The following is an 11,993-nucleotide window of genomic DNA, read 5'->3' as shown; positions in this document are numbered from 1 at the left end:
GCAGTTGCCATAGCATCTGCATGCTCACGGTAATGCATTCTTTCTTGAAGATGATGAAGGAACAAAGTAGACAATGCAGAGCTCACACACACACAAAAGACCAATTTCTCAGGAAGCCCTTTATTAAGTCAAGGCATTAAAGGAAAAACTACTCTTATTCACCATGCTTCTCGTCTTGAGGTGGTTCATATTGAGCCAGCTGTGGATTTAAAGAAAGCAATTTAGTTAGTCGCAATATTCCATGTAACACTTTATATTAAGAAGTGTAGGAAAATGTGTGGTCTGGACTCGTTCCATTTACTTTGTGCATTTTAACTCACTCATCTTTATGCAAGTCCATTTTCAAGTCAGGCAATAAAGTAACCCTTCTCCCAAAACATCCATTTCTCACACTGTATAACCATGTAGCCATAACAAGGTGGATTTTAAATGCACCTTGAAGCACGTATGTCTTGCCCTTAACTTTTTACTGTTTCTTATTCTAGCAGTATTAAGTACTTCTCATCTTAAATAGCAGTTGATAGTGACTAGTGTCCTATAGGCTTTCACTGAAATATGATTAAATGAAACAGTCAGTCATTCTCATTGCAATAGTATCCAACCCAATGATTTCTTGCAATCATTCTAGCTTCCATTATGCTTTCTGGAGAGTATAGCCTGGGCAACTATGCACTTAAATATAACCTTTACTTGTAAAGTTACTACCAAAGACAGATACGAAGGTGTTCACTTGACCTCAGTGGCACTGAAGGTAAGTTCAAGCTTCAAAACCAGTTCAAGAATAGGGGCATCTCTCAGAAATATGCTGGTTCCGTTTACTCAATTAAGATTCCTCCCCTCTGCAAACTGCAGAGTGGGTTAAAAATAAACAAAGTACATACAAATAAATTAAATTTTAAAAGAATAAAATTAAAAATAAACTAAAATATCGATGTGTTCCTTCCTACCAGCAACAGTAAATCGCAGCAATCACTCTGCTGCTAACAAGAACCACTAAAAACATTTTTTTTTTCATTGTTGTAGATTTTACTACAGCAGATGACTAGTACACAACCCACAGTCACGTTTTCTTTTCCACCAAGGGCCTAACTGTTGACTTCCTGTCCTCCTCCCACCACACACACACACACACACACAAATATCTGACATTCTGCGTAATAAACGTAAGGAAAAAGACAGCTCTTCAGATGAATGCAACAGTAGTTACCAATAAATGCACAGATAAAGGCACGTATTTTATGTTAGAGGACTGCTACAAGAAAGCTAAATAGTGGTGTTCTCCCTGCATCTCTCACACATGTTCTCTCCCTGTGTGAACTTCCACAGCATGTCAGAATGATGGACATTACATCGTAGAGGAAAGAAAGGGAAAAAACAAAACCCACTAATACTGGAAAATATGTAAAGAAGGAGTTATCATTTAAAGAATAAAGAACATGGAAGCACAAATGAACCCATGATAACAGAAAGGCTTACTTTCCTGCACCAAGTTTTGACTTCTTGAAAAGACTTCTTTAAACAAAGGCCCAGATTACTCTGCTCTCATCTTCTACTTACTATCAGTTGCATTTTTAAGTCTGCTAAAACAAGTGGCTGGTCTATTGCTACTCTGCCTAAATTCTGTTCTTTGCCATATTTCCTAGTAAGAAATAACAAATGTAGCTGAGGACTCATAACGGGTAACGGGGAAGAAGTGGAATTACTAGGACCGCAAGACAGCAGTCTGGGCAAGAAATACAAAGGGATAATGACCAAGAACATATTCTCACAGAACTAAAGCGAGGTGGTTGTCTCCCAGTAAAAAACTCAGGGGTATTCACATGTAATGGCCACCATCCTCTTTCAACAAATGCATGGAAACCTGTGGTGGCACAGAGGCTACTAGCATATTAAGCATCTCACGGGTTTCCTTCTTCAGTGTTGTTAGGAAGCTGTTCACACCTCAGAGCTCTCTCAGCCTGCAGACCCATTAAAGAATGGCCCTGCTCTAGCTAGCACTTCAGATTCACTGTTGTTGCAGGTAAGTACCAGGGTCATTTTAGGTAAAAGCACAAATTATTGCTCCACACGGATCTAAGTGCCTGTATAAGATCCTGACATGTGTAAGTCTGTGTCAAGTGACACAAAGTAATACATAATATTCCTCCTTCAATTTGCCTTTTGAAAGCCTTTATAATGGATACATTACCTTACTTGCTTTTCAAAACTGTCTTGAAAGCATGAGCTACATAATATCAGACAACTTAAACATATCCAGACAAGACTGAATGACAACGTATTAGGCTTGGTAATAGACTTTCCCTAAATAAATAAAATCTCTAGTTTAGCAATATTTCATGTTATATTCTATAAGAAGTGTTCCATAACAAATAATAATCTTTACTACAATGAATTCTATCAGCATGTCTCAGTCATGAGGCTAAACAATGCAACAACATTTATCAGTTACTCTAATGGAAGAAGGTTAGTTCTATTCTAAGTATTAAAATATTTTTTTGTTGTATAATATGGAACTATAGAGGAACACCAAGCAGACTTTTACCTTGATTTTCAGTTTTTTATTTTCTTCCATCACAGCTTCATATTTTTCTTTCATCTCTGCCACTTCCAAGCGAAGTGCCTCTATTTCCGGATTCTCAGGAGCTGAAGCTCCCAGATGATGCTTCAGAAAACTGGTATTTTGATGTTAAGTATTTCTTGAGTTATATAACCATATTTTAGTTTTAACACCCATGTTGAAGTTAACACTGCAGTACACATGACTAGAATTGCAGTAAACCATTGAGATTACTACAGTGCTTTTCATCCTACGGAAAAAAAGTTACCAAAGTAAGAGAGCTTTTCAAATTCATAGCTATATTCCTTAAAATCAAACAGAAAAAACCAAGATATCAGTACAAATTCTTATGTGTTACTACCCCCTTCTTTTCCTTTCTCTTCTTAAATGCAGAAGTTTTGAAGAATTAAAAGAAATAACGAAAAAAAGAGCAATTCCCAAAAATGGAGGCTACTTAAAAACAGCAAGAAACAAAACATGTTCACTCCCCCCTTCTTCCTGTATTAAAAAAAAAAAACACCAAAAAAACAACCAAAAACTACAAAAAAAAGGAAGTGTGAAGAAGCAAACTTCAGAACCCATAGCCACTGCAGGTACTCAAATCTAATGCTGCAGGTCTACAACACTCTGTAATGGCCTATAACTCAGCTTCATAATTGCTGGCATACTGAAATACTCAGTTCTCTTGCATCATGTCAGACTCTGTTAGCTTGTGAAAGGGCAATTATTAGGCAAAATGCATCAATAAAGTCTTATTCTCAATGCAAGGCTTCAAAATGAGCCTATCCAGTTCACTCATGAGTCAGAAGCAGTACTGTGCATGAAGTCTCAATAAATAAATCACAGCAAAGAAAAAGGATACTCCAGTGCACTATCTGGTTTCTCTGGTTCTTCATATAAGGCTACCAACACTGCAAATAGAAAATATTCAATAATTGCAAGAAGCTCATGCAACTCTTAAGTTTTTAAAACACATACCAGCAGTCAGAAAGCATACAAGTTGCATTTTTCCATTTAACAAGATTTTCACCTGTATACTTTTACATAAGCAACAGGCTTGCTGTACAGAAGGGGACAGAGCATTCTACTTAGTAACAGCTAAATAGAGTTTTCTTGATCCCTAACCCCACATAGTCTTTGGCTATTCTAGCACAGAACACAAAATGGCCTGAACAATTTTTATATATGACACATGCACCCTAAAATAGCTTTCATCCATAAGACTGAAATTTTAGCTATATTGTTCATAGAACTTCTACTTAAGCTACATCTTTGAACCACAAGACATCAGCAGTTCTGTAACTTTCAGCATAAGAGCAAACCTCTATTGAACATCCAGTTACAAAACTAACTGGCTACTGTCAGTAGACTAGGTGACATGGATAATCTTTATGGATGGGGGCTCTAATGGCCAAAAACGCCAGATACAAGCAGCAATACCCCAACAACTTAAATAAAACTAGCCGTACACATGGCAACATAACTGGAGACTTCAGTCACATGAATACCCAGAAAGTTCCCAAACATAACCACTCCCTGCTCCTCACAGGGGCAATGTGCCAGTTTCAGATATCTGAACTACTCGCCAAATTGGTTTTAAGCTAAGTACCTCCTAAGTTAAAAGCAAAATTAGGATGCCTCTCTGCTTGGAAGAATTGTTTCACCATCCCATAGGGTGGGATTGGGATTGAAAAATCAAACGGTACTCACACACCAGGCCAAGAGTCTTAGTGCAGCAGCTATTTGCTTGACATCCTAGATCTGCTGCTCCCTCTTTAACAGCATATTTTCAACATTAACAGAATATTAATTTTTTCAATATTAACTGAAATATTGACAGATTTTTGCCACATACTATTGGAAGGTTCTCAAAAAAACTTTAGAAGGATTTCAAAGATGCTAAGTCACATGTGTCAAGTTCAGCATCATCATTTTCCCCAGTCTGATATGGAGTCATTATTCCAGAACTTAGTTTCATTAATTTTAGAAAAAGCACTAAGCTCCACCGAAGAAAGGGTATTAAACAAACAAAGTTTTCTTAAGATAACATTTGTTGTTATTTCGTCTCAAGCATTGACTTCCTCTGTAGAACTCTGGCAGAATAACAGTCCCCAGAACTTAATGAAAAGCATGCATTGAAAGAAAAGAAATTAACCAAAAAGCACGCACTGAAAGAAGCACTTTGGTCAAGGAAGAGAGGTCTCCAATACACCACGTACGGGGAAAGGAACCGCCTTCCTGTTCTACACGCACCTCTGACAATCGACCCCCACACGATGAACGTGCGAGGAATGAACGGTTTGCAGCTCACAGGGCACGTTTCCAGAGGCCCTCTGCCCTCTCCCAGCGTGCACCACCTCGCCGCCCAGCTCGGACTCCATTTCCAGGCCACGCCGCACCAAGTTTTCCAGGCGAGTTCTTCTGCCGGCCGCCTCGCCGACTGAGGAGAAAAAGCGATCGGCGAGGCGAGGCGGGAAGCCAATGGAGAGCGGCAAGGCAGCCCAAGGGACGATCGCAACACTGCCGTGCACGGCGGCAGATGCTCCGAGGGATCGGAACACCCTGAGAGGACCGGCACCGGCCCGCAACGCCCCCGAAGAGCGCCCGCTGGCCCCTCGGGCGGTGCGACGCGAGCCGGAGACTTACCCTTGGTGAGCATGTCCAGCACTCCCGACTTCTCCAAGTACTGGCGGAACTGCTCCCGCTTAGAGTCCGCGGCCTGAGGGAGGACGCCCACACGGTCAGATCGGCGGCGCGCCCCGCCTCGACTGCGGAGGCGGCCCTTTGGCCCAGGCCGGTCCCGCTCTCCGCCGCGGAGGCGGCACGAAGGGCCGAGCCGGTGTCGGTCCGCGGCCTGCCGCTCCGCGCAGCCGGCACAGAGAGCGGCACCGCGCCCACGCCGGCGCGCTCCCCCCTACCTTGTAGTGCGCCATCTAACCCGCACCACGCCTGCCCCAGCTGCGCGCCTGCGCTCTGCGCTTTAACGGCGCGACCGCTTCCCCTCAGTTACCGGAGCGACGGGGCAGCAGCAACGCCCTCGGCCTCGCCCCGCGCGCGAGACCCCGCGCGCTGCTCTCGCTGTCCTGAGGGCGTCCTCACCGTCCCGCTCGTTGCCCAAGGGGAAGCCGAAGCCGGCGCTGTGCCCCCTTTCTTGCGCGGCTCTGGCCCTTGTCCCGCTCTGCCCTGCTGTCCTGGCCGGGGACAGAACGGCATTTCATACTCGACGGTTCCGGATCTCACCTCTGCCTGCAAGGGCTGTGCCGCCCGCTGGCCGGGGGACGCCGCCACACACGCCCCCGGAGCTCCCCGGTGAGAAGGCGAGCTGACGCAGCAGGAATCATCTGGACCGTAGGGCGACGGAGCGCGGCCGTGAGCGGGGCTCGGGGCCGCCGTGTCTCCGAGCGGCGGGTGCCGCGGTGTTCGGTCGGAGCGGCGAGCTGTCCTGCTGGTCGCTGGAGCAGTAGTTGCAACTGACTGAAATCACAGGAGAAAGTTGCAGCAAGCAGCACCTGCAGAGGTGCCTACCCGAGAGTAGTGAAAGAGTGATATGTGGTGAAATCTTCGCATCAAAAGAAAAGTCTTTTGCCTTAGCCTGTTTTAAAAAAACAGAAACAGTTATACCGGTTTATTTTTCTGAAACACTGTGGTACCTACTGACAGATAAAATTATTTATTATAGAAATAAAAAAAAAAAAGAACAAAAAACAACCAACCAAATCATCTTGCATGTATGATGTTAGAGACTTTCCACGTTTTTTGTCCATGCTCTTCTGAAATGTTTATATTTTTCAATGGAATTAAGTCACTCTTCTATTGGCAAGGTGCTGTGATGAAACAGAATATTTGACTCATGTCCAGACATAAAAAAAGTTAATAAAATTCCTCTTGAAGCAGCAGAAAAATTCTTTTGTAACTTGTCTTGAACAACAAAAATACAAATGTCGTATCCCATACATGAACATCTAAATGCTGACTTTCTGTGATTTAGACAGCAGGAACAGACTGCGTTAAATACTAGGCTTTTTATTATGGAGAGATCAAATGCAAAACAAGCATTAACAATTATTGCCCACAGAATCTTACAGATCAAGAAATGCAAGAATCAAAGCCACAGCAGCAGCACTAACTTGCCTAAATCACACTATATATTTATGTACATTCCAGTACATTATGCAATCTTAAATTTTATAGTGTAAACACAATTACATAGGGCTGTATTTATGTATATACATAGAACAATACTAGAGATGAAAAGGATACTTGCTGGAGAGAAATCTACAGTGAATAGTTTTAATAGTGTGTATTTCTTACATGGACAGGACCAAATTAATGTTGCTGCTACAAGCAAAAAGCTTTTTATGTTTTATGGCTCCTTTTATGCTAGTATTATACAGTTTTCAGTCAATCTGAAACATGGCTGTCTGGTAAGCATAGTGACAATGCACTTTAAGAATTTAATTGTGCTGTAGCATCATGATGCTACCTCTCACAAATTATTTTTTCAGTACATGTATAGTATGTCAAATGCGCTAGTAAAAAATACACACAAAAATACTAATGCATTCCAGCTGTGACCACCTCACCAAGTATTTACAGTGTTTCAGTGCTGTGGAACTCAAATAAATGTATTTCATACATAGAAAGCTTGATTACAATGCACCATAGTATTTTGTTCATCTTTGCCTCCTTTATTGTTTCAAGATGTTTCATGGAACTTCCTTTACACTATATGGACCTGAACAGCAAGTGGATGAATGTCCTAATATTTTATTATTCCCATAAAAAGCATAAACACAAATGCTCCTCCTAAGCAGGTATAAGCTTTGTTTGATTTAAAAGTTTATCAGAATTTGGGGGAGAGACAAACAGGAAAGGAGTCGTTTTCCTGTTTGATAAACCTCCTATGTGTCTTTTGACATTTGTAACTGAAAGCAGGAAGGTACTACCATATTTGCTTTTTTTTGTTCTCTCTTTTTGGTTTTGTTTTTTTTCTATTTTCCATAGTAAGCCTTCTGGTTTGTGAAATTCAAAATATCTGATTATTAAATTTCAGTAACTTGTTTTCTGATTTTGCTATTTCATTAGTGTTACGAAAAATGTCATAATTAAAGCTCACAACGTCTGTAATTCACAATGTTTTAAAAATGTAGTGGTGTATTGAATTCTGATAATAGACTATGAGAAATTCACTTTGATTTTTCTGCTGAGGACATCAGTGGCGATACATTGGAAAAAAAAGGTGTACCATGGAGTCAAAGAATTAGCGATCTGATTTTCAAGTGTTTTTTCTTTTTGTATTTAACACAGTTTGAACAGTGGAATATGTTTGACATGCTGCTTTCAGACAGCTATCAAATGTCTGTTTGAATTCTCAGACTGATAACAGGAAACATGTTTACCAGTAAGTTTTTTTGAGAGCACCAATGCCGTCTTTAGCCTAATTTGATTTACTGGTCTTTGTAAGAAATATTGTTAGACTGTAAATTTTATCTTCTACTTTCATTCAGTTTAAATAGTATCAGCTGTGATTTTATACCTGACTTTTCCTAATATGTGGATTGAGAGGATATGTGTTTTCCTTTTTAGCTGGAGGGTAGAAGTTTATACACTGAAGTGTATGCCACGTTTTCATTACAAAAGAAGTAAAGATAAAGAGACTGTTTAAAATTAGCTACTATTCAGAGGGTTACACAACTTTCCTATCTGTGTAAACAGCTGGTTAAAGTTGAATAATTTAGCTACACTTACACACAGGTCTGGGTTATGTCTCTGTTCGGGAATTATCCCAGCATTGGTTAGTGCAGCTAATGGGTTAACTCACACTATATTTGAAGATCAGTGGGGGCACGCTTATTGCTGGCATTACTTGACAGTGACAGTTGCCTAGACAGTGCGAAAAGCTTAGGACTGTTCCAGACTCTGCTTTGTGTAGATTCTGAGCTCACCTCCCCCATAGAATCAGAAGTGTCTGGTAGGCTGGAATTTTTTACATCAGCATTGTAAGGAATTTTGGCTTTGTTTACACTGAAACTGCTTTGTCTTCTGTCACTGTTCTTTGGAAGAGAATTTGTTGGTGCTCCTGTGCTCCCAACCATTGCCTGTCGTCTAAAACTGGTACTAGAGAAAGTTGTATCAGGTTGCAATGAAGTTTGAGATGGCATCTCAGCAAAGCTTCTCAAGTACATGTTTGAAGCTGTATTTGCATTCTGAGTAACAAAAAGAAAATGTTTCTTTTCAGCCTCTTTTTGTGCATCATGCGTTTCAGTCCAAAGCTCACCAAGAAAGCCTTCGTTATTACTTGTGCTAGTATTTTGAGTCTGACTGTCTAAAGCATTTGTAGCTGGCCTCTTTGGAGATTTATTTTCCTGATTGCAATGGGTGTAATTGCTGCTGCTTTTTGTACGGTTATTTTGCGCAGACCGAAACATAGAAGGAGAGTTTAAAACTGGGTAAAGCATAGTGTCAGTTTGCTTCTCCATCAAAAAGGTGTAACTACTAAGTGCACAAGGAAGCGTTTTCTGAGGCGTGGTGGATATTCCAAAAGAAGAGTGCGGTATCAAAGAGTATTTCTTAGATTTGTTTATATAGAAATTGTCAGAGTCATCCTTGTTTTTATTCTGCTCACAGAGACCCATTTTAATTTTTCGGAATCCTAGGTGGGTAATTTCTAGAATATTTAAAAGCAATGATACAGTCGCTATTGATTGCATGAATAATATAAACACCGTCTTTTCTGTTGGTCTAGATACAAAGCAGTCAACTGTGTTTGGACATGGGTCTCTCTGACATTTATAAAGAGGATCTAAGTGAAAGCCATAAAGAAGATACTGCCCAATCATAAAGCCAACTTCCACTGCAGATCTTGTGAAAATATGTATCACATAAGTGCAGAGCAAAGAGCCTCTTAGGGGTGCTTTGTTTAGCTTTTTTTGATCCAATTGCCGGAGTTCTCTCTCCAGTCTTTTACGATTTTCAGTCATTTCTAATTCAGTGCTTTCAAGTTCCACCCTTACCTGAGCTTTCTTTTTTTGCCTCTCTTTTTCCAAGGCTCTTAGTCTGTATAAGGCATGACCCATATACACCAAGGAAGGAGAAGACACAAATATAACTTGCAAGACCCAGTATCTTATGAGAGAGATGGGAAAGGCCTCATCATAGCAGACATTTCTGCAACCAGGCTGCTCAGTATTGCATATAAATTCTGATTGTTCATCATTCCAAACATCCTCAGTTGCCACTCCAAGGACCAGCATTCGAAATATGAAGAGGATCGTTAGCCAAATCTTTCCAATAATAGTGGAATGAATGTGGACCTCCTCTAAAATGCCTCCAAGGAAATTCCAGTCTCCCATGGTTATTCTGCCATATTAACACTAAAATGCATGAGATAAAAAAGTATCAAACATTGTAAAAGCTGCATTCCTTCCTTAATGTATTATGAAAAAAACAGCACTGGGAAAAACTATCGTATCTCACATTGCAACGATGGCAACATTACCAACTGCTTATTGACAATCTAGGTATTATTTTCTTCACCTACGAGATGGAAAGCTGCATCATCTGCCTGTGTCTACTTTATTATTAATATCCTGATAAGCACATCACTACAAGATATTAAACACCTTCAGTCTGCATCAGATCAGTGGAAACTAGAGTGCCTGACTTGTAGCAGGATTTTAAGAGTATTATGCAATCCATTTGAATCATCATCCAATAGCAGTGTGAGAGCAGGACATTTATATTTAGGACACTTATCAAGGTACAGGAATATTTCCTTGTCCTCTTTTTTGGATATTCCAAGCCCCATGTCACAGCTGTAATTATGGCAGTCTAATTACCGTTTCACAGAGAAAATTAGTTATATAAAGCAGTTCAAGAGGGAATAAATCATCTCACAAAAATATCATTATTAATTAAAAATACATGTTTAGGCATATCATTTCGTGCAGACATTTCCTTTTTGTTTATGGATGTCAACAATAAACAAATAGAACTGCTGTAATTGGTCTAGCTTCCTCTGATCAATGATACCTGCATTTGAAATAGTGAGTAGAGTGCCTAAGTGTCAAGCATTACTATCTTTGGCCACAACTCTTTGAAAAATAAATTATTTACACAAAAATTCTTTACCAGCATTTTCCTAAATGACTGTCTTCTGAATACAGATAAACTGGTAATATAGGTGTGTAATTGTACAACTCACCTTTCTTTCATATGTTTTTTCCTCCATTAACAGGATACTACATCATGGACAAGATTTTAAATTCCTTTTCAATATTTACATCATTGTATACATATACAATTGTAACACAATTCTTCTTATGTATGGGGACAAGAAAACACCTGTAGATTTACCTTTTCATTGTATGTACAGCACAATTCAGTAGAATAGTATCTTATTGTGATATTTTTTAGGATAAAGGTGCTTTAGCATAGCATTTTCTCTTCAAATGGGATTAATTTTCACCCTGTAAAACAGGAGTGCTAATGAGTCACGAGAAGCTGGAATCTTATGGCTGCAATACTGATGTGTATAGAGGAATCTTTATGTTAAGCCTTCTAAACATGAAAATACTTTTGCAAATCAGTATATGAATAGGCAAGTTAGACATTTTTTAAAGAGAAACAAATTAAAAATAAATGGTAAATTAAAAATAAAACATACCTTTCTTTACAAAAATGTGTAAAACTAAACATCTGCGACGTCCAGTAAAAAGTTACAATCCCTGCCATCTTCCATCTGTGTGAGTAAATTTACACATTATAAGCAGTTTATTTTGCTACAGGAGCAAGTGATAAGTGTGAGCTTTGCACATGGAATTTATATTTGCTAGGGCTGAAGGGAGGGGAAAATCGATCTATTGTGCACTCAACTACTGCTCCAAGCATAATTTAACTAGGAACGGTAAAAGATTCTCCTTTTTAAAAAGCTAGAAATAAAAAATCTGCAACTTCAAGTTCTTTGAGATTATCTTCTTTTGCCTCTATAGCACCTTCTAAATTTTAAGAACAGCCTCAGCCTCAGAAAAACAGAATAAAACAGAACTTTCAAACTAAGTTTTAGTTTACATATCTCAGTAGTAGCAAACATTGAGCTTGCCTGTGCAAAAGAAGGTAAATCTTCCCAAACGGTATCACTGTAAATTCCTGCAGTCTGTTGTCCTGCAAAAACTTAGTACCACACTCCTGATGTAAAAACAAATCAATAGCAGTACTTTCGGCCCCTCCAAACTCACTCCCTCTTCATAGACAGTATCTCTTATATTCTGTGATTCTGCACTTCTCATTTATTCTTCTGAGGCCATATTACTTGTCATACTGATACCTTTAAAAGACTCCTGAACTTGACAATGATTTAACTCTATTTTCCCCATCCATATAGTTCAGTATTTCTTTTTAGGAGCAAATCATTATCATTCCTGTCTTAAGTGTCAGA

General features: G+C 39.6%; 2 protein-coding genes across 5 annotated transcripts; both read right to left on the bottom strand.

Annotated features, from left to right (window-relative positions):
• Positions 1-104: 104 nt before the first annotated feature.
• Positions 105-6,184, bottom strand: LOC125337283 (MYC binding protein). Of its 3 annotated transcripts, XM_048326785.1 has the most exons (6): positions 5,798-6,184; positions 5,204-5,276; positions 4,811-4,997; positions 3,420-3,468; positions 2,543-2,672; positions 105-199 (listed from the first exon to the last, which is right to left on the bottom strand). In XM_048326785.1, exons 1-6 carry the CDS (start codon positions 5,896-5,898, stop codon positions 155-157), a joined length of 585 nt encoding a protein of 194 aa, XP_048182742.1. In that variant the 5' UTR covers positions 5,899-6,184; the 3' UTR covers positions 105-154. The 3 variants fall into 3 exon arrangements, with proteins under 3 accessions (XP_048182742.1, XP_048182743.1, XP_048182744.1); XM_048326786.1 differs by lacking the exons at positions 4,811-4,997; positions 5,798-6,184 and adding an exon at positions 5,476-5,574; XM_048326787.1 differs by lacking the exons at positions 105-199; positions 5,798-6,184 and adding an exon at positions 5,476-5,637 and having other exon boundaries at positions 2,591-2,672.
• Positions 6,185-6,536: 352 nt separating this feature from the next.
• Positions 6,537-11,333, bottom strand: GJA9 (gap junction protein alpha 9). Of its 2 annotated transcripts, XM_048326781.1 has the most exons (3): positions 11,223-11,333; positions 10,913-11,025; positions 6,537-9,930 (listed from the first exon to the last, which is right to left on the bottom strand). In XM_048326781.1, exon 3 carries the CDS (start codon positions 9,907-9,909, stop codon positions 8,380-8,382), a length of 1,530 nt encoding a protein of 509 aa, XP_048182738.1. In that variant the 5' UTR covers positions 9,910-9,930; positions 10,913-11,025; positions 11,223-11,333; the 3' UTR covers positions 6,537-8,379. The 2 variants fall into 2 exon arrangements, with proteins under 2 accessions (XP_048182738.1, XP_048182737.1); XM_048326780.1 differs by having other exon boundaries at positions 6,537-11,025.
• Positions 11,334-11,993: the final 660 nt, after the last annotated feature.

The sequence above is a fragment of the Corvus hawaiiensis genome, chromosome 23 (genome assembly GCF_020740725.1).
Source record: "Corvus hawaiiensis isolate bCorHaw1 chromosome 23, bCorHaw1.pri.cur, whole genome shotgun sequence".
Lineage (NCBI taxonomy): Eukaryota > Metazoa > Chordata > Aves > Passeriformes > Corvidae > Corvus > Corvus hawaiiensis.
Note: the sequence above shows the minus strand (reverse complement) of the source record. Positions and strands in the feature narration are given on the sequence as shown.

Bases quoted from the DNA above. Each gene is read 5' to 3' on its own strand.
- LOC125337283 (XM_048326785.1), bottom strand. From the start codon at position 5,898: ATGATTCCTGCTGCGTCAGCTCGCCTTCTCACCGGGGAGCTCCGGGGG. The intron at 5,277-5,797 runs GTGAGATCCGGA...GTCCTCCCTCAG, and splicing joins CACAGCCCTTGCAGGCAGAG to GCCGCGGACTCTAAGCGGGA. The intron at 4,998-5,203 runs GTAAGTCTCCGG...TTTTCTCCTCAG, and splicing joins GCTGGACATGCTCACCAAGG to TCGGCGAGGCGGCCGGCAGA.
- GJA9 (XM_048326780.1), bottom strand. From the start codon at position 9,909: ATGGGAGACTGGAATTTCCTTGGAGGCATTTTAGAGGAGGTCCACATT.